This window comes from Pleurodeles waltl, chromosome 6 (genome assembly GCF_031143425.1).
Source record: "Pleurodeles waltl isolate 20211129_DDA chromosome 6, aPleWal1.hap1.20221129, whole genome shotgun sequence".
In the NCBI taxonomy this organism is placed as follows: domain Eukaryota; kingdom Metazoa; phylum Chordata; class Amphibia; order Caudata; family Salamandridae; genus Pleurodeles; species Pleurodeles waltl.
Window position 1 is genome coordinate 545,944,794 of NC_090445.1, and position 27,840 is coordinate 545,972,633.

At 44.4% G+C, this 27,840-nt stretch overlaps 1 protein-coding gene across 2 annotated transcripts in view; it reads right to left on the bottom strand.

The window, feature by feature from the left end:
• AP4B1 (adaptor related protein complex 4 subunit beta 1) overlaps positions 1 to 27,840 on the bottom strand; it is a 266,201-nt gene that overhangs the window by 196,711 nt on the left and 41,650 nt on the right. For both annotated transcript variants that reach the window (XM_069238727.1, XM_069238728.1), the window contains exon 4: positions 17,505 to 17,635. In XM_069238727.1, the coding sequence (XP_069094828.1) occupies positions 17,505 to 17,635 (131 nt within the window). The remainder of the gene's footprint in view (positions 1 to 17,504; positions 17,636 to 27,840) is intronic.

Consider the following 27,840-nt stretch of genomic DNA (forward strand, 5'->3'; position numbering starts at 1 on the left):
TTCATAGTTTTTCAGACCCACTTCTAAACGAACCTGAGCTGGAGATGCTGGTCGTGGTATCCGAAAAACTGTTTTGTAGGCCTTCGTCTGAGCTTGATTGAAAAAAACTGCCTCCTTCCCCAGCATAATTTCGGCGCCATAAGTGATGGTGGGCATTAGCCGCGCTGCAATGACAGAAAGCAGGTGGGAGTATGAAGGCAGCTCAGTTTTTGTTTTAGAACTTTAAAACCATAGGTCAATGAGAGGGCTTTTGCTTGAGCGACAGCAAGCTGCGGCTTGAAAGTCAGGAGGCAGTCCATAGTGAATCCCAACTTATATGTGGGTGCAACCTCCACCCGGGATCCGTTTATAAACCATGAAGCAGATTTAAACTTCCTGTCAACTAGGCGGACAACCTTAGTTTTACTCAAATTCAACTCTAGGCCTTGCATTGTTATGTATGTGTAAAATGCATTGATGCTATGTTGTAGCCCAACAGGTGTTTGGCTGAGTAGAACTATGTCATCAGCGTACTGTAGCCATGCAATTCCTTTCTTGGCCAATACTGGCGGGTGGCTATTTACGGGAGCTAGAACCTCGGCTAGGTCTGCAAGATATAAGTTAAACAGCTTGGGAGCCAATACACATCCTTGTTTGAGTCCTTTTGCTGTTAATATTCTGTTGGTGAGGTGGCTGCCCTCTCCAATTTTTACTTGCGCCCATTGCGCCAAGGAGGCTGCATGGTAAGCCCCACCCTTTCAATTTCTCCCATAGGCGGGTTCTTGGTACGCAATCAAAAGCTGCCTTTAGATCAATAAAGCACACTAGTAGCCTTTTTTTCTTAAGCCTGGCTTTGTTTCCCAGCAGGGCCAGGGTTGCCAGGTTGGTGGAAGCACCCATACCAGCTCTGAAACCTGTCTGGCATTGTGGAATTAACTGTCTGTCATGAATCCATTCTGCTAGTTGTTGCAGTAGGCAGGATGCATAGAGTTTTGCTTCCACGGCTATCAATGCTATTAGCCTGTAGTTTGAAGGGTTTGCGGGGTTACCTGCTTTGTATATAGGGTGAATAATGATGCCTTTCCATGCATCTGGGTGACCCGTAGTGCCTTGGAGCTCGTTATAAAGCAGCGCCAAATAATACACCCAGAATGAAGGGCCTCCTCTAAACAAGGCGTTTGGAATGCCGTTCTGACCAGCAGCCCTTTCCATTTTTAGTTTCTTAATAAGGCTTGTCAGCATTTCTATGTCAATGGTCATTAGTGCATGGTTTCCTTCGTTTCCGTTTAGAGTTAAGTCTGTTTGCGTTGTCACTCTGAAGCCAAAATTTATCTTACTTGAGTCATTGGCTATCTGTGAGGCCTCCTCCTTCGCATGGTGCTCTGGGAGTGAGAACATTGTCTGTACGTGGGCTTCCCATGTGGCTGCATTGATACCTGCATTCGTGTGTCGATTTTGTCCCTTAGTTAGTCCGTTTATTAGTTTCCAGAACTTTTTGTTATTTTTCTGTTTGTTGGACATGAGCAGCTTGGTCCACAGATCCCCGTGATAATTCTTTTTTGCCATCCAGCAGTTTTTCTGATATTTGGCTCTTAATTCAGAAAGCTTTGTGTCATCAGATTTCCTCCCCCAGTGTACGTCCTTCAGGACTTTTTTTGGTTCTCTAGAGACTTGATTTTTCAAATTGCGCAATGTCCTGTTGAACCATGGCTTTTCTTCTTTGAGACTCTTGACTTTGTTTTTTGACTCTATGACCGCAATTGGGAAACGTTTTTTGATTTAAAATGTATTTACTAAAGAATCACACAAATGCTTCCAAGCGATCACTCGTTCTCCTTGGGGGTGGTCTTCTAGTGCCTGTACTCTTAGTGATTCTTTGAGCTCTTTAGTTGCGCCTGCACTATGGTACACTACTTCCATAACTTTGTCGAGGCCCGGCCCCTTCCATTTCAGTTTTTTTGTATCATAAGTCACTGGGGCTGAAATTAGGATATTAGCAGTGGGGAGTCGATTCCATACATTCCGGATCTTAATAAGTTATGGAAAGTGATCGCTCTCTGTGCGTTGTTGAATCCTATAAGCTGAAACCAGTGGCAATGCGGTTTCGTTTATTAATGTAAAGTTGATATTGGATTTTTTTGTGCCGCTTGAAAAGGTTACTTGCGCGGGTGATGCGTCCTCAGGGAGAGGCGTCAAGCACCGCAATCCCGGGGTTTCAAAATTTCTATATGTGCATGTTCCTTTAGGGTGTTTTGTGCTGCCTTTTCTCAAATCAAATATGAAATCGGCAGATAAAATGAGGATTGCGTCCTTATTTTGTTTCTGCAGCATTTTTAGAATATTGGTCAATGTTTCAATGTTTCCACTGTTTTGGATTTTGTTAGGGTGTACGTATACGTTGATCAATAGTAAAGTTCTATTGTTGCCTGATGGCGCCTGATGTTCCAATTTTATTGGTAGCAGCCAGTCAATTCCCAAGTCGATCTGTCTGATCACCCAGTTAATTTTTGTGGAGCAATACGTTGTGAGGCCCCCCTTGGGGTGTCCATGTTTTTGAGGTTGTTTTGCAGAGACGTCTATCCCAGATTAACCCGAAATTTCTATCGGCTCCATGCACCATGTTTCCTGCAACATGATGATTTCAAACTGCTGAAGGAAACTCAGAGCCGCCCTGTCGGTAACCAGATTTTTTAAGCTGTGAGTGTTCCAGGAGCAAATATGGATATATTCTGGGTTTTCGTCAGGACCATTTGTAATTGTTGTCATTAAAATTTTGCCTTCCAGCCTGTTTGACTGTTGAGGGAATACCAATGAAGATCTGTTGGTGCACGCCAGGATGGGACGTGCTTTGGTGCTTTACAATTGTAATGTGGTCCCAACTGCTTAGGGAGCTTTCTACTCCCACGGCCCCTTTTAAGATTGAGCCGCTCTTCTTTTGTTGCGGTACCAAAAGGTTAGGGTATCTGGGCAGTTCTAGTTTTTGCAGGGCGATGCCCCATGCGCTAAACGGGTCTTGATGTGCTAGAATTTGATCAATAATGGCCGACGTGGCCCCGGATGTCAACGTTGCCTCTTTATCTTTATTGTTTGGATGTGGAGTAAACTCCACGGTCATCAATTCTGTTGTTGAAATGTGAGCCAGGGGCAAAATCGCATTTATTAACTTTAGCATGGTGCCTCTATTTAGAATGTCAAATGCCCCCTTCGAGTTATGGTAAGGGATGAAAATAATTTATTTTCCTCTGGGGCCGTATTGCCCTGCGTTGTCTGGTGTCCTGGGATTCTTTTTTGTGCCACGCTGTTTGTGCAATCATCTGACCAAGGATGGTAACCATGATCTAATATCTGTTTGTTGTTGCCTGCAGGTTGATTTATTACGGTCATGTTGTGTGAGGAGCTTGTGCATTGACGGTTATGTTCCCAGGTTTTGCCAGTTTCCTGCCTGTCAGTAGACCGCTGTGTTCCCTGTTCTGGACACTGCCTGATGATAGTTCCATTTCCCTGGAATTCTCTTATGGCCGTCTCTCCTTGCAAAAGGCTGCTACCCTGCTTGTTGCTGGAACGGGGGATTTTCGGAGACTGTTGCTGTAATGTTGATTGATTAACAAAAGTGCTTGGTTCGCCTGTGGAATTGTCCTCACTGGCTGGCCGTTCTGCCCTGATCGGTCTAGATTGGCAGATCTTGTTTCTATTTTCAGTGCTTTCTGATTCCTTCGACTGCGTGCCATTTGATTTAGCAAACGATTTCCATATACAGCTTTGCTGGACCCCCTTTGTTTTTTCCTGTGCCTTCCTTTTTCGTTTCTTTTCCCGTTTCGTAAGGGATGATTCCCCCACTATTGAATTGTTGGGAATTGAAAACTTCGATCCACCCTTGAGGGGTTCCATTTCTTGTGTGCTGAGGCATGATCTGCCCTCTATGTTGCTCTGAGACATTCCCTGTTCGGATAAACGAATATCCTTGATATTATTGCTTTCCTCATGGGATATATCTTTGTGTTTTGTGGGTTATCCTTCTTCGTTTGGTTTTTGGGGGTCTTCTTGCCACAACTACTAAGATGCTCTTCAGTTCTAAGGGTCTGGATTTTTACCTCTTTCAAGATGTCATTTAGGATATCCAGGGATCTTTGTGAGTTATCGCCTGTGATGGAGCACTGACATGTCACCTGCTGAGTGTATGAGTGGGTTTGAGCCCTCTTTATCAGATCATTCAAAGATTGTAGCTTGTTGTCGATGCTCACAATGTGGATGGCCAGGATGTTGAGTAAATCTACCTGAGTGTCTTGCTTATCTGCTTGAAATTGGATGGCTGCTGATATCGCGTCCATTGTTGCTAGCAAGGCCTTCCACGAGTCTTCAGATGTTGATGGTTCTACATTTGCTTTAGCCCCCATTGTGTAGTCTAGTGAGTCTTCAAGTTCCTCTAGTTGCTCTGGTTGCTCCACTGACATGACAGCTGAGGATGCGTGCGTGTCGAATGTTGTTGTTGTAGTTGATGTATTACAAGATGGGAGATCTTTTTGTGGTGAGCTTGTACTACAGGTAGATCTCATATTTGTTTTGTTTTGTTGTTTGCAAACTGAGTGCCCTGAGGTGTATCTGAGCAGGTATCTGAAAGGTCTATCAGCGGAAATTCCTCAATTATGATACAGTCTGTGTCGTTCTCTACTTGCAAGGGTTGTTTGGAAAAAGGAGTGCAGCACAGACTCTCACCCCAGTTGTTCCAGTTCCTGAGGTTTAAAGTGGAAAAAGTATTATCTAGATAACATCTGTGAATTTCTGCGCTGATCGTTAAGCCGGTTTTATTTGGCTGGGGAATTGGTGTGTTGATTTTTCCCAGGTCCGCGCAGGTCCTTTCGATGTCCTGCGCGGTCTTCACATCAGCTGTACATGTTGTCTCGGTGTCGTTGGCTTCTTAGTGAGCAAGAAATCTGTGATCTTATATCCTGCTTTTTTTCCCTTGCTTGGAGATTTGCAGGGCGATTTCTTAGTTTGTGCCGGGTTTGGCGGTGCTTTCCTTTCGGTAGATTCATTTTTTTGCTCGTGCTGACCTTCCCCTGGTGAGCCTAGCCTTGTCTCTTTGCTGCTTTTTTCCTTCCAAATGTTAATGTCATCCTTGCTGCCACCCCTGGGTTGACAGACAATATCTGAGTGCTTTCAACTGGTGATTGATTTTAGATTATGTGTGTGCTAATCGTGCAACAAGCCTCTCCTTCCCCACTTCAGTCCAATCCTGGTTGCACGAATTTGCTTGGCGAGATAGAGAGCCGAGTGGAGACAGGCAACTCCTAACTAGCGAGAAAGTCTGGGGGAGAAAGGGACCTTGGGCAGCAGGTAGCTTGTGCGATTCTGCTCCTCGCTGGCAGCAGTTTGTGGATTTCTTGGGCTGTGCTTCGTGTCCCCCACAGAGGGATGTGACGGAACCAGCAGATCCCCGTGGACCTGCCCCCTCTGTGATCCTGTCCCACGATTGGTCCCCGGGTGCTGGAGGAAGAGTCAGGCTCGGCGGTCCACGCTCGGAGCACAATTCACGCAGAGGCACCGAGCAACACTGCCGACTCTCGCAGTGAGAAGGAGCTGCGTGCCTCAGGAAAGAAGCCCCTAACAGCCCAGCCTTTGGAATAGTCCCAGGCACCCCTGGCTGGGTTGGGAGCGGGTTCTAGCTCGTAGCGCAGGGCGGGAGCAGGGGCCAGTGGCGATCAGTACCTTACCGGGAAGATTGTGCGGCGCCGGGGTGAAAAAAAGGCGGCTGCGGGGAGCACAGCCTAGTCCAGCGGCGGCTCCTCCTGCCCGGCGCCTCCCCGGCTCTCGGCGAGTCTTGAAGTCTGTGGTCCGTGGTGCCTGGCGATCGTGGGCTGCGGGTGCGTTGTCCCCTGGCCGGGTATCGCTGCTCCGGAACGCGCGGACCTGGCCTAGTCACTCCGACCGGAAGACAGGCGGACCGGAAGTTACGCGGACCGGAAGGCTTGCGGCAATCTCCTCATCTCCTGTGCGTCAAGAACATCAATAGGTAAAGAGGAATGATCTGGATCTTTGAAAATGACCTCTGACTACTGACAGTGGTTCCAGTTAATAAAACAACAAACGTACATAAATATTTGAAACGTTTAACAATATGAGGCTAGGTATAATGCTTCCAGAATGCTCTCTGATTAGATGCAAATATGTGCTAAAGCTTATAAGCAAGAGTTCAGAAAAAAATGCAAGTAGGAAAAAAGAGTTTTGCTACTATGAAATTTTAGATGCTATTTCTTTGAAGCGTCATTTAGTAAAATGTGTTGATACATGCTAGTATTTCTAAAAAATATTCCTAACGAAAAATCAGTGTAACCATTTTCAGTGAGATTATGGAAAGCATGAAAATAAACAAGCACTGGCAAAGCCAACAGATCCAACATTTTTGTGAGTCTTTTGGTTTCGTCAATGTGTGTCTTCTTTTGACATGGCTTTTGTAACCCTTTATTGTTGTGGGAGCTGCCACGCCCTCACCATTGTACCAAACATTGGCAAAAAACAAAAACAAAAACAAAAAACAAAGGCCCCACAGCCCCCTCCAGGGGACCCACTCAGTACAGCCCCTGCGCTGAGGTTGTCCAGGAGGGAGGGTGGGGAGTGAGGGGGTCCCCCTCCATGTTCTTTGCAGGGGGACCACCTCCAGTTTTGTTACGCCACCAACTGCCACAGTGGTTCCTGGCACTGAACAAAACTTTGTGTGCCAATATGCTCCTTGTGGAAGAGCAGAATGCGATCACTCACAGTAAAGCCAGCCTATAGAAAAATAGAAGTTTAATAAAAACAAAATACCTTTAACGCCAGACCTAATTAGGGACCCAATTCTTAAAGCAAGTTACAAATGTGCACCCATGGTGTATGTCTTTAAATTAGTGCCTTTAATGAATTCACAAGAACTTACAGAAGTAGATCAGGATATCGTACTCCTACAAAATATTGTGAACTTTATTTTAGCACAAGCAAATATGCGTGTGTAGATTTGCTCATGTGAAAATCTATTGAGCATTTACAAGTTCACTTTCCCTCCAACCACTTTTTTTCCCAACCCTGGAAGAACTTCTACTTCTCCAACTGTCAGGAGTAAATGTCCAACCTTTCTCATTATGGGAAAACAATTAGAGAAGAGTTGGTGAAAATCCTTAAAACATGACCGTTAGTAAGTTTGCAGACTCAATGGCATTCCAGCAATGGAACTATTGCTTACTGCTTCCTCTAACCCCAGCATGTAGATCTGCAGAAAGGTGGCAAAATAAAGAAATTGCTATAGAGGGGTTTGAGATTGCAAGTATTCAAGCCCTACTATAGTAGTAGCCCTGGCATAATCAGAGGGGCTATTATCAGAGCTCTTACGTAATTATGTTGTTGCCACAAGTTGTTGCCACACTACATGGCACCAAAGGGACAAGTAGATTTTTTACAGGGCAAGTAGATTTAAGAAGCAACTTGCCCCATGGACAAGTAGATATTTTATTATATTCCACACCCATGCTTACGGCAGGCCCTCCTAGCCCAGAGGGCAGGGTGCAAGTCCTGTGGGTGATGGCACTCCTGCATGGGCAGAGGTGCCCCCACGAAGCCCAGCTCCATGTTCCTGGACTTCGTGAGTGCGGGGAAGCCATTTTAGCCGTGTACTGGACATAGGCCACTACCTATGTCCAGCTACATAATGTTAACTCCGAACCTAGTCATGTTTGGTATCAAAAATGTCAGAATCAAACTCCAGTACTGTTGCCAGTATTGCTTGTACAATTCCATGCACTCTGGGGGTTCGTTAGAGGACCCCCAGCTTTGCTCCTACGATTTTGTAGGGTTTTCCAGGGCAGCTGCGCTGCTGCCATCCTACAGACAGGTTTCTGCCCTCTTCCTGCTTGAATAGCTCAAGCCCAGTAAGGCAGAACAAAGGATTGCCTTTGGGAGAGAGAGGCAACACCCGCTCCCTTTGGAAATAGGTGTTACAAGGCTTGGGAGGGGTAGCCTCCCCAAGCCACTGGTAAGCTTTGAAGGGAAAGTTTGGTGCCCTCCTTGCATAAACCAGTTTGCACCAGTGCAGTGACCCCCGGCCTCTGCTCTGGTTCGAAAATGGAAAGGGAAGTTTCCATTCCCCTGTCTATCCCCGCCCCAGGGGTGGTGCCCAGAGCACATCCAGGTGGCCACTTGATTCTGCCATCTTGAATTCAAGATGTGCAGAGTCCTCTGGGAGCATCTGAGTGGCCAGGTCAGGCAGGTGACGTCACAGCCCCCTACTGATAAGTGGCCACACTGCTAGGAGACCAATTCCCCCTTTAGTGCTATATAGGGTCTCCCTCTTGGGTGAGTCCTTAGACTCGACGTGTAAGATTTCAGCAGGACACATCTACAACGTTAACTTTGACTTCTCACCACTGAAACTGCAACTGGATTTCACAGGAACCTACAATCTGCAGCTCCAACAATGACTTTGCTCTGCAACATTGTTTCTCTGGCTCCTTACAGCAACTGCAACATTTCCCCAACTGTACATCCTCTGAGGGCGGCAAGTCTTCAGTTTGCACCAAGAAGCAAGGAGGAATCTCCTTTGAAATGAAAGAGGTACTCCCCAATTGTAATGACGACCGGCTGTGTGGCTCCTCTCTCCTGCAACTCTGCCTGGATCCTGCAACACAGGTGGTGGTCTGGAGTGGTCCCCTCTACCAGCTGTCCAACTTGCCTCTCCTTGCAGGGCAGTACTCCTGTGCACCGCGACTCTTGCACCTACCAAGGCTTGTCAGCTCTTCCTCCAAGGGATCTTCAGGCTCAGTGTAGCCCCGGGCTCCAGCACTCCTCTCTGCAACGCGTAGTCTCCTGTCTGCTGCTCCAGCGACGCGGGACTCCTTTCCAGGTATGCTGAGTGGGCCTCACTGTGACTCTGGTGCCTGCAGCCTGTGAGTTGCCTGTAGGGGCTGCATCCTCGACTTCTGGCTCAGGGTCGCCTGGGACTCCCCTCCTTGTCCCCAGCAGCTCTACTGCTTCTCTTCTGCAACTTTTGCCTTTGCCAAGGCTTGTTGGTGGTTTTTACACACCACTGATGGACTGCAACTCTTCTTCTGATGTGGGACATTGACTGCATCACTCCTGGAACTCTTCCTCTGCTACTGTGCTGCATAGCTGACCCCTTGTCTTGGCCATCGACCCGGTCCTGCATCTCCAGAAGGGTGGCTAGTGGCTCCCGCCCCAACCGGACACTCCAACTGGAACTGGACTTGGTCCCCTTCATTTGTAGGTCCTCTTCTGTCAGGATTCATCTTCTGCTTCTTCCAGGTTTGCTTGGGTCTTGCACAGTCCTTTTACAAATTTTCTCTGTGGGTTTGGGAAAAAGCCAGCTACTTACTCCTTCTCTCCTGGTCGCTGGGGGGTACTCTGGTACTTACCTTTTGGGGTTCCCAGTTCCTCCAGCTCCCCTCTACAGATTCCACTGACCTGGTTGGGGGGAAGGGAAGGGGGGGGGGGGGAGGTCTGACTTTTGCATTCCATTTTTTTTGGTATATGGTTTGGTCTCCCCCTAGGATCTCTATTGTTTACTGTAATTTTACTGTTTTCTATTACTTTCTATGCCCTTTCCTGATTACTACGGTGTATATAATAGTGCATTTACTCACCTGCTAGTAGAGTATTGCCTGTACAGTATTTTAGTATTTGTGTCACTAAAATGAGGTACCTTTTTTTTTTTAAACACTGTGTGGTTCTTTCATGTGTGTAAGTCCTGCGTGATTATAAGTGGTACTGCATAAGCTTTGCATTTCACCTCGATAAGCCTTGGCTGCTCATCCACAGCTACCTTTAGAGAGCCTGGCTTCCTAGACTGACTACACCTCATTAATAGGGGGATATTTGGACCTGGTATAGGGTGATAACACCACAGGTGCTCACCGCACACCAGGCCAGCTCCCAACAAGTTGCTGTTCTGACACTGCTCTCAGTGATTGTCAATGGATGTATCATGTGTGCTATGTAGGCCGTTGCAGCTGCACATGCATTTATGCACTGATGATTTGTATCTGTGTTTTGTGTCTGCAGATATTCCTCTGTGAATGTGTAAATGTCATGCCATGCTTGTGCTCCAGACATGTATTCTACACATCAGTTGTCACTGTATGGGAGTCCCACTTGTTCTGGCCTCATCCGTTCAGGTACCCATGTTGCCATATATGTGTAAGAGGTCAGCTAGCTATATGATATGTATGCCAGATGCTGTGTGGTCTGTGAATGGGGTAGTCTACACTATCAAAGGGCATTGCTAATTGAGATGAATTAGTCAGGTGTTGTTTCAGGACATGCATGATGTGTTGTGATCACTCACCTGCTCTTCCAATTGGTGACAGGAGTACGGCGAGACATGATCAGGAATATGCTTCATATACCTACTTCTTACAGGGCATGAGTAGCATGCTGGCATGGGTTCACAGGTGTTCAATTGGATTACTCCAGTTGTACTAACTTACTTGGTATCTGATGTGGGTGTGAAGGATGACATAAAGGGGTGGATAGTTGTAACATGTTGTGACATGATGTAGGATATGGATAATGCCGAAAGAGATAGCCTGGCCTGGAGATGGTTAACTACAGCTGCGCATGCTTACATGTGTGTATGTAATGAATATGATAATCCTTTCTCTCTTTCTCTGTCTCTCCCTCCCTCTCTCTATTTGTGTGCATCAGCATTGGCAGGCGAAGGAGAAGGGGCACAGGCAACTGGGGTTGCTGCTGGCCACGGGACCCGGAGTGTTGCCTTTCATTCCTCATGGCTGTTATGGTGTTGCCTGCTTTCTTTTGTGTGCGACTGTGTTTTGTGTGTGTGTGGTGGTCCTGCCATCATTTGTGTCTGGGTTACTTGTGTGGGTGTGTGCTTTGCATTTATCCCGCACTGATGGCTGGGTAAGGTGTATTGGGCATGTACATTTACAGAGCACTATTAGTTGAAATCAATGGAGTTAACTGTAACACATGATTGTGAAGGTTTACCTTTAATACGAGATCTCAGGCACTTTTTTCCACTGGATTTCTTTGTTATAATTACAGCAATTCATAACTTTTCAACAACAATTTTGACACCAAATGGACCCATTTCATTAGAAAATAGGAAGATGACTGCAAATGATAATATTGCTAGGTGTCTTCATACATATGAGTGCTGGTTTAAAGACTAGCTTCCAAAAACGTGTAGTCTAAAGTTCAGCAATATGGAATTTAAGAATTTGCAGGGCTGGTCTTTGCTATTTGAGAAGACAAGAGAAGGCAAAGCATTCATTTTTTGTAGAATAATTGGTATCTTATCTGCCTTTAGAGTTCTCAAGGCCATAGAATCTATTTCTAAAGAGCTCTGGGTTAATTAAGTAGCAACATTGTATTTGTCAGATTGTGTTCCTCATGGGGCTGGGGTTGTCTATATAAAACTACCTGATGTTCAGTATTTTCCTCCAATATCTCAGATAACTGAAAATGCATTTGGAAAGCACAAGTTTCAAAGGATCAAGGTCCTAGTAGGCTTTTTATTTATTTTCTGTAACAGAAGCATGCGCTGTGGGGGAAGAATTTTAAACCAGTGTTTGATATCTGCTTTAGTTTGGGAACAGTTTCTGATTGTTTAAAGGGTGGTATTCTACACCCCACAAGAAGACTGCTATGTGGCGCCACAAAACGGCAGACAATAAGCACTATTTGACACTGGAGGTACTCTCAGGGATGTGGAATTCCTATCGCCCGACGCCCGGGACATCTTGTTTGGGGTCAAGGGCAACAAGTTTTTATGTTTACTTTGTCCTTGGGACAAGTAGGCCCAACCCTCTGCAGCACAAACCCTTTGGCTGCCTGTTTACAGAGAGTGGAACTCTCTGCAGTTGAGGTAATGTGTTTCCAAAAGATAATGCTGTTCGAACTTGTATTTATGGTTCATTATTTGAAAACCTTCATTATTAGGGTGAGTGCTGTAAATAAATTTTTTAAGGTCACACTTCACTACTGACGTTGGTTCCAGTACAAAATAAAAAAACGTGTACACATGTTTGAAAAGTTTAGGCTATGAGGCTAAGTATAATGCTCCCAGAATGCTCTCTGATTAGATGCAAATGAAGTGTCATTTAGTAAAATGTTTTGATGCATGCTAGTATTTCCCAAAAATATTTCTAATGGAAAATCAGTGTAACCATTTTGAACACGATTATGGGAAGCATGAAAATAAACAAAGACTGACAAAGCCAACTGATCTGACATATTTTTATAAGTCTTTTAGTTTCATCAATGCGTGTCTTGTTTTGACATGGCTTTTGTAACACTTTATTGTTGTGGGAGCTACCAGGCCCTCAACATTGTAACAAACACTGGCAAAAAAAAAAAAACGTTTTTGAACTCTAAAAGCACACGTTGCCACCAGTGGCATAACAAAGGCCCCGCAGCCGCCTTCCAGGGGCCCCTTCAGCACAGCACCTGTCCTGAGTGAGTCTGGAGAGGGGGCTCCTCCATGTTCTTTGCAAAGGGGCACCCTCCAGTTTCGTTACGTCACTGATTGCCACTGTAGTTCCTGACAATATGCTCCTTGTGGAAGAGAAGAATGCGATCACTCACAGTAAAGCCAGCCGAAAGAGAGAGAAATAGAAGTTTAATAAAAACAAAATGTCTTTGTTAACACCAGACCTAATTAGGGACCAAGACCCACATGTAGGTAGCTTTTTGCATGTCGCAAACAGTGACTTTCGCTGTTTGCGACGTGCAAAAAGCACATTGCTATGCACAAACCCAGTTTTGCGATTCGGTAACCTGGTTACCGAATTGCAAAACGGGTTTGCGACTCGCAATTAGGAAGGGGTGTTCCCTTCCTAATTGCGACTTGCAGTGCAATGTAGGATTGTTTTGCGAACGCGGGCGCAAACCAATCGCAGTTTGCACCCATTTCAAATGGGTGCTAACACTTTCACAAAAGGGAAGGGGTCCCCCTGGAACCCCTTCCCCATTGTGAATGTCACTGTAAACATTTTTTCAGAGCAGGCAGTGGTCCGACTGCCTGCTCTGAAAAAATGAAACGAAAACGTTTCATTTTTGTAATGCATCTCGTTTTCCTTTAAGGAAAACGGGCTGCGTTACAAAAAAAAAACTGCTTTATTGAAAAGCAGTCACAGACATGGTGGTCTGCTGTCTCCAGCAGGCCACCATCCCTGTGAGGCCGCCATTCGCAAGGGGGTCGCAAATTGCGACCCACCTCATGATTATTCCTGAGGTGTGCATTTGCGAAGCCCTTGCGAATCACAGATGGTGTCAGGGACACCATCCTACATTCGGATTTGCGACTCGCAATTAGCGGGTCGCAAATCTGAACCTACCTACATGTGGCCCCAAATTCTTAAAGAAAGTCACAAAAGTGCACCCATGGTATATGTCGTACCCCTATAAAATATTTGTGAAATGTATTTTAGCATGGGTAAATATGCATGTGTAGATTTGCTCATGTGAACATCTATTGAGCATTTGCAAGTTAATTTTCCCTCCAGCCACTTTCTTCCCAACCCTGGAAGAAGTTCTAATTCTGCCATTGTCAGGAGTAAATGTCCAACCTTTCTTATTATGGGAAAATATTAGAGAGAAGCTGGTGAAAATCTTTGAAACATGCAGGTTAGTAGGTTTGCAGACTCAAAGGCATTCCAGACCTGAAACTATTGCTCACTGCTCCCTCCAGCCCCAGTATGCAGATCTGCAGAAAGGTGGAAAAATAAGGAAATTGCTACAGTAGGGATTGAAACTGCAAGTATTCAAGCCCTACTATGGTAGTAGCCCTGGCATAATCATAGAGGCTATTATTAGAGCTCTTACATAATGAGATTGCTGCCATAATTTGGCGCCACACTACATGGCACCAAAGGGACAAGTAGATCTTTTTACAGGACAAGTAGATTTGAGAAGCAACCTGTCCCGTGGACAAGTAGATATTTTAATAAATTCCACACCCCTGTACTCTGTTTGCGAATTCTGTTTTATATCATCTACAAACCTAAGTTAAGGAAGGAAACGTCATATTCCTCTGCAAAAACATCAATTAAGCTGAGGGCAAGCAACTTACACTGCTTTCCTGGACTTTGACAGCATTTGGCAACTGAGAGTTTGGATCAAACTGTGTCTTTGATATGCAGGCAAACATACACTTGGGTTTAAAAAGGAGTAACAAATATTTGAAGCAGAGATGGCAAAACTTTCACAAAATCTTTTAAACCATCTTGGCGTTTCTTTCTATTCTTTAAGCAATTGGTCATAAATCGGATACGGTGCACACAAGCTGCCGGTGCTAGTGGTAGGGGGTAGACCAATCCTCCTCAAATTATAATTCCCAGGAAAAGAAACCACTGCACTCCGTTTCTCATTAAAAACTAACAGTGTTTAATCCATGCCAACAAACACCAATGCGTTTCAACACCAAAGAGTCTTGTTCACGGGCAGGTGTTTGTTGGCGTGGATTAAACATTCTTAATTTTTCATGAGAAACGGAGTGCAGTGGTTTATTTTCCTGGGAATTACATATATATGATAGACACGCAATCAGCAACTGAAAGAAAAACCTTTGTTATGAGCCACTGTTTGTCCACTGTATACAGTGCAATGCGTAAGAAACATCTAATGATATAATGCAGGACCTGAATGCAAAGAGCACACCCACCTTTTACATGTCATTCCAAACTTTCCCAAAGTTTCTTCTTTAAATCATGTTAAATGAAATTTTTAAAAACACTTCCGAGTGTAAGGAAGAGCATTTCAGTACAAGCTATGCACTTGCAATTTGGGCAAAAAGCCTATGGGGGTTATTACAACTTTGGAGGAGGTGTTAATCCGTCCCAAAAGTGACGGTAAAGTGACGGATATACCACCAGCCGTATTACGAGTCCATTATATCCTATGGAACTCATAATACGGCTGGTGGTATGTCCCTCACTTTACCGTCACTTTTGGGACGGATTAACACCTACTCCAAAGTTGTAATAACCACCAATGTCTTTTAAATCCTAGAAGTCATACTCAGATGGGGGCGTCACAAATTATATGATGGTGAGAAAAAAGGGTTGCGTACGGAAACTCAAAGCAAAATATTGAAAAATTAATCATGAAAATATATATATATATATATATATATATATATATATATATATATATATATATATATATATATACATATATATATACATATATACATATATATATACATATGATTATAAATAATCACTGTTATGCTGCACAAAAGACCCAGTTGGAACTGGACAGAGAACTGTGTTTTAGTATGCCAAATCAATTAAAACACACAATTAAACAAGCATTTGCAATGCAATGGGACTCGCGTTTGCTCTAGTTAAAGCTATTAGTGTTGTACACTCGTAACAGAACTTTTCTTGCCACATAAACTGAAAATGAAAAGTAAAAGTTTCAAATAAGCGAGCAGACGGCCGCCATGAGCATATAGCAAGTGCAAGTATCCATGTAATCAGCAAAAGTGCAATTATCCATGTAACAGGGTCGATATCATGCAGAGCGCTCGATTACTGCCTAGTGAGATCGCACTGCGTAGGTAATAGAGAGAAAAAGTAGTCCAGAACCATGCAGAAAACATGGAGCCTCGTAAGTGTTCAGTAGCTGGCCTGTGAGCTCGAGAAGGTCTAACCACTGAAAAAGGCATGACGTATGCATGCCTTTCACTAATGAAATCAAGCGAATTTTAAGAGGCAAGCCCACGAACCAACCAAACTGATGGGCGTGGTTAAAAGCCCACAGAGATATTACACCAGGGACAGAGCGCTTTGCACGCTCGACCCTAAAAAAGAAGCAGCACTTGGCAGTTTCATCGAAAGTACACATGTAGTGAATTCTGATCTGGCATGTTTTACGCACAGATAAAACAGATGTAGTAGTGTACCATTGTTAAGAGACCATACTGTGTATTATCTAAAAATTGTCAAGGATTAAGGCAGAGAAAATGGAAGGCAAGATTTAATGCAAGTTTGGATTAGTTGATTAGCACTCTTAAAACCTTATTGTTTCTTTTTGTGATTGATGTTTTTGAGTCATAGTGACAGAATCGCAAAACGAACCATTAATTTTAGACCTAATTCTTGTACTGTAATAGAGCTATGTAGTTTTTACAACTGTAAAATCTTTTTCAGAATTGTAATTGTTGTTAATTTGTGGTTTTATTACTGTTTGTTGATCTTAAATATACTTTTAAGACCATCTTCAGCTCAGGTAGGAGTAACTGAAAGGTTTTGCTGGGGCTGCCAATGCCACAGATGTGAAAGCATCAACACAGCAGTGAGAGAGGACTGGTATGCAAAAAGCCAAATGGGCCAAAAGCCCATCTTGCTCAAACAATCAGTATCAGCATCAGCATTCGCACAGGGAGGAAGGGAGAAGCGGGCCCGCCCATTAACCACAGTCACTACACTACCTCCGCTACTTGCCCCTTCCTTCCCAGACTTCTGCTGCCATGAAATGAAAATTTCACTAAAGCCCCGTACGCCGGTGTGTACAGCTTAAGCTGCAGATAGCTGCTGCAGCAGCAGGGGAGGAAACAGACGGGTGCTAGGACCCATTTGCCTGGAGCCAGAAAGAGCAAACACCATTGTTTAAAGGTTTGGAGCGCCTCACCTTTCTCTCCCAGTCTTTCGCGAATGACAGCTGCAGCAGAGTCCAACTGAGGGCGTCTCCTGGTTGTAACAGAAGAAACCGGAGGCGAGACAAAGTGTGCAACGAGAAGGGCTACGATTGTTCAGGCCAGAATACTTCAAATCACTTATTTCCTATAGGGATTCTGATTGGCTGGATAGGTCAGTTTCCCATGACCCTATATTGACCCGTGAAGTTAATTCACGTGTTTCATAACAAAAAAGAATTACATCACTGGATCTGTGTACTTCAAGTCAGAAAGCATTTAATTTCTGAGCTGGCGACATAAAAAGCATGGGAATTATTAAGGTACAAATGAGATATTCAAAGAAACCTGAAATTATATCTATGCGACCTTTAATTGGAGCTTTGAAACCCTGTCATATACTTTGCTGCTACAAGAGTTGCACTTAAATGAACAATTAGTTACCACATCTTAGATAATAATCTAAACATTCTTGTGTAATTCAACACTAATTATTTTTGTGTAATTCAACATAATACTGCAAGGTGCAAGTCACAATTTGCTTCTCTGTAGGTGAATAACTTTATTACTAACGATACGATGGAATGGTACTAAACTTCTCCATTGCTATCTTCTGCATAGCAGAAAAAGACCCCTCATCAATCACTCTCACTTTCACGAGGGGGTGTGTGACAAGCTAATTAACAGTAGGGGTAATGATTTTCCGACATGAAAGCAGTCACAACTTGCTTAAGGCTCAAACGGAGACACTTGCTTGACTAAGTCAGCGCGTTCTGCATCTCCGAGACTTGATCACAGTGTGCTACAGAGTGAATGATTACCGCACAGAATTAACACTACAAAGCGATATAAAACATAGTTAAGTAACTGTGCAGTGACATACCCAGCTCTTGGTCTTCTTTCGGTGCAAACATCTTTGCACACCCCAGCACAGCGACTCTTCTCACGTAAGAAGCTTTGTCTCTCAGCCCACTCAAAATGGGCTTCTGAATATATTCCTGTATACCTGGCATTCTAGGAGAAAATACATTCATAAATCTATCGTAATACATTAATTCACATCTAATGCACAACACCACTAAGGGCACAAATAATACAAATTTATAAATACGAATAAAAGTAATGCATGGCCATTCCATGCAATTTGCTCCTTGTGTCACTTAAAACAAGAAATGCAAAAAGGGAAATACTTGACAACTAACTGAACATGAATAAACTGAAGATAAGACAGAAAGCGAAAGCTCAAAGCCTATTTTTTTCAAAGCGTATAGTTTTATAGAAACTGATCTCTGCAATGGAAGTCCTTAAAATCAAACAACGCAATACGATTGAACACTTCATCACTGGTGGCAATTACTAGAAAGACATACTATTCAGCAAGTTAGTCTTTCTTGTTTTTCAGAATATTACCCGGAAAGAAAAAAACTGAATGAACAGAAAAAATAAAAATCTAGGTCTCTGCTTGCAAACTCGTTCTCAAAGGGACGCTTGTCAACTTTTGTCACGGTTGTCTTCCTTCAGACAGGCATTTATGCGTACAGACACCATTCAATCGGATCTCTGAGGAAATCGGGGCCAGTGTTACTTATTATATTGTTTATAGCTGAACCAACGACAGGGGCAAGAAAAGAGTGGAAAAGGATGAATAAGAGATCTGCATTTCAATAGAAAGAGGTGTATTTAATAGTAGGAAGTATTGAAGGGGAGAATGAGAGTCCGATTCAGCGTGGTAAAGTAGTAACATTTACAGCTTTCCACTTCCTTTTGCCTAAGTTCGTACAACTGAAATACCACATACACATGCACACACACATTCAAGGGAGCAAAAAGGATTATGAATACAATAAAAAGGATTTTGAAGAGAATCTGTTAGAAATAGGGAGAAAAAAATTGAGAGCATTAGTTCAAGGGTGTAAGTACCCACCTCAAGTAATAATCAAAATCCTTGTCAGGGTGAACCACTATAGTCACTAAATAAAGCTGAGCAATTAATACCCCTTGGTAGCTATGGCAGAGAGCAGACAGGCGATGTGTAAAATAATTATGGCGTACCCCAGTAATAAAGACTAAATAACACAAGAACAATATCAATTTAGAAAAATAGAGAATCTTTTAATAAATAAAATGACAGCACAAAAAGAAAAATCCAATAGGAGAAACTGGAGTTTTGATTTTTTTATTTAAGTTTAGGGGCCTTATAACAACATGAACGGAGGGGTTTCCTCCATCCCAAATGTGACGGCTATCCCATCCACCGTGTTATGATCCCATTATATTTAACAGAGATCCTAATACTGCGGATGGGATATCCGTCACATTTGTGATGGAGGAAACCCCACCGTCAAGGTCGTAATAAGGCCCTCAATGTGAAAACAGCTCCAGAAAAAGTGTTGAGCATCAACCCCGATCATCTGGTTGCTCTTGACCTGTACCTAGGTGCAAGTTTAGGCCGACTGCAATGCAGTGCAGTGCAGTGCAGTGCGGGTTAGATATAGAAACAAGGTCCGACCCGGTCAGAAGTTTTAACTTAGGGCCTCATTACAACCCTGGCGGTCGGACCTCCAGGAATATGGTTCCCTACGGGGTAGTAGTAGTCGCAGTCATTGTTAGCCATGGCGGCACTGAGATCAGCGCTGCCGTGCTGATCACAAGTCCCCTTTACGCCAGCCATTTCATGGTGGGGTCCCTGTGATGAAAAGGCTGCTGCTAGGGGCCACACAGGGGGTCCCTGCACTGCCCATGACTAAGTCTACTAGTTTTGGGCAGTGCATCCCCCCCCGCCCAGCATCCTCAGAATGCCCACTGTCTGCTACTGCGGACAGCGAGCATTCTGAGGGTGCTGGAGGCCCCCCTCTGTGCGACGGCATTGGCCTCGGCTCCACGAGGAGTCAATGCCAATGCCAACGCACTGTTACTACTGGATTGACTGGCAGAAACCTCCCAGTATGGAGGTTTCCACCAGTCAGCCCAGTGGAAACATCATATTAGGACCGAGGAGACTGCCAGCTCTGTGGCGGTCTCCTCCCCACAGGGCTGGCAAGCCTAGGTGCAAGTTAAGGCTGACTGCAATGCAATGCGGGTGTGATACAGGTATCAGGTTCGAGCCAGTCATAAGTTTTAAGTTCAGACTTAGGGCCACATTATGACTGGCGGTCTGATGAACGCCAGACTTGCAGTGGCGGTCGGACCGCCGCACTCCTGGTGATCCAACCACCAGATTACTATCCTGGAGGTCGGACCACCAGGGGACCTATGCCACCACCAGAAACATGGTTCCTGACGGGGTGGCAGCAGTCAGAGTCGTGGTCAGCCATGGTGGCACTGAGTTCAGCGCGACTGTGCTGAATACGAGTCTCCTTACCGCCAGCCTTTTCATGGCAGGGTCTCTGCCATGAAAAGGCTGCCAGAAAGGCAGTGCTGAAGGCTACCGGGCGGGCCTCTGCACTGGCCACGACTATGCCCAGTATCCTCGGAATGCTCACTGTCTGCTATGCAGACAGTGAGCATTCCGAGGGTGCTGGAGGCCCCCTCTGTGCGATGGCATTGGCCTCACCTCCGCGAGGAGCCGATGCCAATGACGCCACACTGTTTCCACTGGGCTGACCAGCTGAAACCTCCTAATATGGAGTTTTCCGTTGGTCAGCCCAGTGGAAACATCATAATAGGGCCGGGGGGAAGACCAGCAGCTCCGAGGTGGTCTTCACCACAAAGGGCTGGGGGGCCAGTGGTCGGCCAGCCAACCTCGTAATGAGGCCCTTGGTCTCTGAAATGGAAGACCAAAATTCTCAGGGGGGCAAAGCAGCATGCTGTGGCCCGGAGAGAGGTCCATGTCATCAGCTGCTGGACAAGGTCTTGGTGAAGCTGCTGGCTTTTGGTAGGAAAGCTCAGATTGGTAGTGTAAGGAAAGGCATGTTTTTGCATGCTCTGTGATGCTGCTTATTGTTTGACTGCAAGAGTGCACCGCAGCCTACTAATCAGACCGTTTACAAAATGTATGTTTAATTAGTAACCCTCAAATAGTGTAAGCTAACTTACTTATAAATCTCTAGGATATGGTACCAAGGGTACTCAGGGCCTGCAATTTAAGGGGTCCCCTGAGGGCTGCAGCACTGACTGTGCCACCCTGAAGGTGAGAAATTACAACATGGCTCCCAGCCAGCCATTGCAGACTGGTAGAGCAGTTTTAAAACTGCTAGTTTGACTTTGCCATTTAAACCAATGGCAAAGCCCACACTTGCCTTAACAATATATGTCTCCCCTGAGGAAGGCCTACCGTGTCCTAAGGCAGGGAGCTTTATATTATTAAGTAGAACATATATTTTCTCGTGTCCTAACAGTAAAAATCCCCAAACTGTTGTTTTTACTGTGGAAAGACTAACAGCTTGGCAGTTTGGGCTGGACTGCAGCAGCAGAGTCAATACTGATTTGCATACACTGGTTCCAAAGTGGGATGGCATATGTGCATAATATGAATATATATGATAGAACAACGCATGCTGGAACCAGGCATGCCTGAACAACACGTTTGGAAAAACGACTGCGTTGTTACCACTAATGCCTTTACAACGATTATTCGTTTTAAAAACATGCCTGATAAAGGCATACGTGGAACGGCATGCATGGTTCCAGCATGCAACCCCCCCGCCTTGATCCACCACACCCGGCCCCTAAAAACAATCTTACCCCGACCCCTTACCCTGCCTCTAAAAACAATCCTAACCCGACCCCGCCCCTAAAACTACCCTGACCCCCACCCCGCACCTAAAACCACCTGACCCCCCCCACCCTTGCCCCTAAAACTTAAAACTACCCCTCCCCTAAAACCTAAAACTACCCTGACCCACACCCTGCCCCTAAAAACTAAAATTAGCCTGGTCCCCCATCCCCACCCCTAAAACTACAGCAACCTCCCACCCCCATCCCTATAAACTAAAATTACCAAATCCCCCACCCCCACCCCCAAAACTATTCCGACACCACATTCCTAAAAACTAAAATTACCCCCTCCCGCCCCTAAAACTACCATAACCTCCCACCCCTAAAACCACCCTGACCCCCCACCTCCGCCCCTAAAACTTAAACTACCCTGACCCCTACCCCTACCCCTAAAACTACCCAGACCCCCCACCTCCACCCCTAAAAAACAAAAACTACCCCAATCCCCTACTCCCGCCCTTAAAAACTATAACTACCCCCACCCCTGCCCCTAAAACTACCACCCCAATCCTACCCCAGCCCCACTTACCTGACCTCGTCCTCTCCCGATCCTGAGTCTGTTTTCCTCTGCCTCAACCATGCATTTTCGTTGTTCAGGACATGCGTGGTTAAAGCAGAGAAAAACAGAGTCGCTGTTCACAAAAGCGTTGTTTCGCTTTTGTGGACAACCCACCTTGTTGTTTAGGAGTTGTGGTTTAGGTTGCATAATATGCATGCGGATGTGGCCTGAGTAATTACCAGTGGCTGAGATTAATTCAAGCATTCCATCCATTACTTTTTTGTGTGCTTTGATGTATCGCCCTAAGTGGGATGGGTATGCCCAGAAGTGGGTCCTGTGCACAGTGTGTCAATGGAACCAAGCTGTACCTGGATGATGAGCCCAGAACTAAGGCCAACCGGGTCCTTGTTTGCTTGTTTTTTGCTTTAGTGAGGACCTGGCTTGGCAGTTCGTCCTGGACTATTTCAACTGGGGTATTGTCAAGACTAATTTGCATATAACTGGGTCCAAACTAAAGTGGCATGGTGTACAAAATAACAATGGATTGGGATGCCACCCCCAGTAATTACCAGTGGGCTGAGATTAATTAATGCTTTCCATCCATCATTTTTTTGGATACTTTAGCTAGACCAGGCTTTAGCAAATCCCAGAGGTGGTGACAGAAAAAATTATTAAACAACTAGCATTGGTAAATGCATTAGGTTTCGCCTATGATTAGCTTGTTCTGCAAGAGCCACCAATGATAGCTTATGTATTGTCTGAGCAGGCACAGCCCAGAGATGCATGTAAAGAACTACCTAGTACTGGGTGTGGGAGAAGTAATGGAGCAGAAGTATAACACGCAATGAACGACCACTGCCACGCAGCCCGTTGTGAAATCAGAAATAGAACTCACATTACCCTTGGAAGCAATGAACCGCAAATCAATCTGTCTCGTGTACTGTCCAGCACAGTGCCCCGAAGAGCCGAACAAGTACAGATCTGATTACAGATGTTGAAAGAGGAACATAGTGAGTAATGATAACTGTGTCATGCGGTATGAGAGTATACTTTCAACACACCAGACAGGGCACGGTTTACACTCTTAAGCAATTAAACAAACCATTATGCGGACCCTGCACTGTCAGGAAGTATAAAGTCCTATTTGAAACTCTGCAGTTACTTTACGAAAGGTTTTCATATATATAGTTCGCTTCCTGATCTTGATTGAACATTAACATGGAGCTGCCATATGGCAATTAACTGCCTCCTGTGATCAATAAAAGCCTACAATTTAGGGCTGGGTAGTACAGTGAAATAGCTCAATAATTGTTCCCTTCTACAGAGAGACCACCGCAAAGGGTGGCAGGGTGGAATACAAATTCCTAAACGTGAACAACAACAAAAACATGGCCTACTGGATATCGCGCAAGGACTTGGGAAACATCATTTGGCATTACATTAGAATACCCAGTACGTACAAAGAGAACTGCTTAAAACTTTTCCGAGATGACCTACGAATGCAGCTACTAATGGAACGCTTCCTAAATATGCACAGATTAGGGAAAAAAAGGGGGAACGGGATCGCTTTTTTACATTTCTATTACTTAAGGTAAGACAGCATCCAGGTCTATGTGAAGGTATCCAGATGCCATTTTTTGCCCGTTTTCCTGAAATATCTGTTCTAAAAGTCGAAGTAGGACTGGTGGGAAACCGCAATTTAGTATCCTGAGAACAAAAGCCAACTGCCGTTTTCTGCTGTTTTAGGAGCTGTAAGAATCTTCCAGCCACACCACGACGTCCACCCTGAAACTGTATGCTGAAACAGAACTGGGATGGGCTTAAATATCTGTTTTCACCACTTTGATCGGGAAAACACTTGTTGGGGAAGGTACGTAAGTACTGTGTGAAAAACAAATGTCCCATATTTATGGGTGTTACACCTGGCATCCTGTGTTCGCGCTATGTGTAAAGTAGAAAATCAACTAAGAAAAGAAGTTACAAAATAAAAGCAGATGAACACAATACCTGGGCTTCAGGACACTGATAAGAGCAAACACACAAGGAACAAGGATTGGTAAATGCAGGAAATAGTGCTACAGCCAAAAGAAACGGAGGAAAAGTAAGTGGCAAGCCCAGGAACCAATGAAAATCAAGTAAAGCAAGGAGGTGGGATATAAGCCCCATTTAAGATTTATACTGAATAGAATGGATTTCACAAGCACAGCGCAAGCACTGTGCAGGCAAAACCTAAAAAATGGAGTCAAAATACATTATAAATTTGCAAACATTAGAACCAGGAAGATTAAACATAATTGAGAAAAGTGAATAATTTAATATTTGATATTCTTTAGTTATGATGTCATTTCTGATTAATCATTTTTTAAACTGTAGATTTAATTTTAATTCAGAGAACATGAATGGGGTTCTCTCTGGATATTATGATGGATTCGATTGGCAACATGAAATGGGAATGAATTGTGATTAATTTTACCTAAAGATGATGATACAAACCACCAAGGGCCTCATTATGAGGCTGGTGGCCTCGCCGTGGCGGTCTTACCGCCGTGGACCCAGCAGTAAAGACCACCACATCACAACTTGTGGGGTTTGGCAGACACCAAACCTCCACAATGACACCTGGCACGCCGGTGCAGTTGCACCGCCGTGGCCGGTGGTGAGTACCTCCAACCCGGGGGCAAGCCTCAGCTTGCTGAGTGGATTACGAGGCTCCAGACCACCAGGCTTTCCGTGGCAGTCACCCTGCACCAAAAACCCTGGTTGAAACGCACCAGACGACAGGAATCACCATTCCTGTCGCCTGCACACACAGACACCCCCCACCCGTCCACACACTTACAAATACCCCCGACCCCTTCACGCATGCATGCATTCATATACACACCCCTCAGCATACACAAACATTCACACAGACACCCCCACTCACTTGCATACATGCAGACACACACACCCTTCACTCGCATACATGCACACACCCCTATTCATGCGCACCAACATTCACATTCAATCACATACATGCACGCATTGACCACCTGTCTCCCATCTGCATACTCGCACACATGCAGACATGCACAGACACCCTCCTGCACTGCATACACGCACACACAAACACCCCCAACTGTACACATCCATTTACACACACACATATGCATCCCCCTCATCCGCACACTTGCACAGACTCCCCCACACACTCGCTAACAAACGTGCACTCATACACCCCCATTGGGACACATACACGCACACACCAGACACATGCACCCAACACTCCCCAACCCCCCACCCTTCAGATGATCACTTACCTTCTCCATCAAGGAGGTCGCTCTGGGGGGGGGGGATGGGTCCAGGCAGTCTTGAATCGCCAGCACCACCACGCCAGAAAGACTCCGCCAAGCTGTGTTACGGCTCGTAATATGGTGGGAAGAGTCTGCTGGCATGGCGGTGCTGGCGATGCAACCGCCTCTTCGGAGTCAGACTTCCGCCCATAAATTGACAGAAGTCCTCCAATGACTCCTAATATGGCGTCTGAAGACCGCCAGCACTGGCGGTCTGTTGGCTGGAGCGCCTTCGGCAGTCTTTCAAAAAGGTCGCCAAAGTCAAAATGAGGGCCTAAGTGTGCAAATGTCTTATATTAATTTATGGCGTGGATCATGTCGAGTGGAGCGAACATTTTTTAAATGTTTCACACGCTATGGTGCAAACTGCTTGCATTTGGATTTGACATACTTTTGAACCCGCAAAATGAAATGAATTGCACATGGATTAATTGTCAAAGTTCTTTTATATCCGGCTAGACATGGTTATTCAATATGTTACAGATATGAAGAAAGACTGTATAGGAGATCTTGGAGTCTTTCTTCTCTGCACAATATTTTAGTTGAGTATATCAGTGTTTGAAAAAGAAAGTAAGAGATGTTGGCGCCCACCAGTAACAAGGGTAAAAAATTAGCAGAAACGGATCAGATCTGTTGGTAATACAAAATAAAAGTATGGGCACTGATACTCCTCAGATGTTTGTGTTGTTTTATATATATATATATATATATATGCTTTTTAACTATAAGAACACAGTTTTAATTAAAACCAAAAAAAGCGCTGAAATTCACAAATTATGTTTAGGACTGCAATCCATACCTCTCACACCTAAATCTGCAACTAAATGCACTGCTCATTACCTCATCCCTTTAATGTGATAGATGTAATTACAAGATGGGATTAAATATATTACCCTTAAAGCAGTTAAATAAATGACTGTGAACACAGTATTCTTTATTATATTGATTATTTGTTATTAATGAAGTAGTGCTGTTAGATACTCTTACTTATTGGTATAAATATTGTAAGGTCAGAAGCATTGCAAATTATGTCTCTTGTGTGAATTAAAGATTTTGGTCGTAATCATAACTTGTTAAATTTCATGTGTTTTTTCAATGATTTTCTGAGGTTTTTCTAGCCTATATATTTGAAAGAAATGCTCTGGGAACTCGCACATGGGTGAGACAATGCCTATGCCTAAAAATTAAAATCACCTACAGGAGAACCACCAATACAGTGTATTTGGTGGTTTAGGTCAGTGTTTTTCAAAGTGTGCACCGTGGCACCCCGGTGTTCCGTCAGAACTCACCAGGGGTGCCACGTACTTCTTGGGAACAATGGAAATGCTTTCACAGTAGTATGAAAGCATAACACTCGAAGTGTAAACAGATCAAACATGATGGGTTTTACAATTTACACCGTAACATTGCAAAAACCTAACATGTTTGATTTATTTGCACTGCGATTCTTTCTCTTTCGTACTTCCGCACAGCTCCATTCTAAAGAAATGTTAAGTTTAGAACGTAGCCGTGCGGTAGTATGAAAACGAAAGCATTACTGTGCAAATAAATCAAATTTGCCAGGTTTTTGCAATGTTACGATTTAAATAGTAAAACCCATCAAGTTTGATGCCACTGCGAGTATTTTTTTTTCATACTACCATACAGCTAACAAAGCCACACAGTAGTATCAGAAAGAAAGACTCGCAGTGTAAAGAGATCACACTTGATGGGTTTTACAATTTACATCGCAATATTACCGTAAGGTAATATGAAAAATAAAGAATCGCAGTGCAAATAAATCAAACTTGTTAGGTTTTTGTAATATGCATTTGTGGCCCCTACTAACCCATATGGGAATGCCATGTGCGGGGTTATGGAAACCACACCAGTCAACTTCTGGAATGGTTTGGACTAGCACTTGATGTCAAGCCTAATAAATAAAGAGTGTGTCTGCTTAGGCAGGGCCAGGCACAATCAGGACAGTGATGAAGTGGTATTGCTAGCCACCTTCTTCAGCTACTCAGGAAAATCAGGTAATCATGAAATCACATACATGCCAACATTTAAGAGGAAAGTGGGAGGTTTAAAAGAATCAGGAGAATGTATTTCACAAACATGCCAACATTTAAGAAGAAAGTGGGAGGTTTAAAAGAATCAGGAGAATGTATTTCTCCCATTGAGGCCAGAGTCAGATCTATTGTCAGGTGTGGGACTTGCAAGAGCGGGTCGTGCTGCAGGATCCAATATCAGAAATGCTATGTTTTTTTTAAACCTGCCAGGAGCAAGGAGAAAGCACTATGTCAGGCACAAAGAGTGTGACAAAAATGTTGTGAACTGGCCTGCAGCAGCAGGTTACTGGCAGTGTGTACCCTACGTCACTCAAGACAAGTCCATGCCACAGAAGCCCTTTATCTCCTTCATCCCAATTATAAGTGCTCCCGAGGCCTGGCTTACATCGCCCCCACCTGTGTAAAAAAAAAGTGCCTTAACGGGCAGCTGTGGCCTACGGCCAAAAAGTCAAGGGAGTCACGGGTCGAAAAAGTTTGGGAATCACTGGTTTAGGCTAAATTAAAGTAATCCAATTCCTGAGAAACTGGAGTCAATCTCAACAGGGGTCAATGAAGCCTATTAAAAATGAAGCCTTTTAAGTCAAAAGTGGCAAGATTCTTTGGTAATTTTAGGAAAGAGTT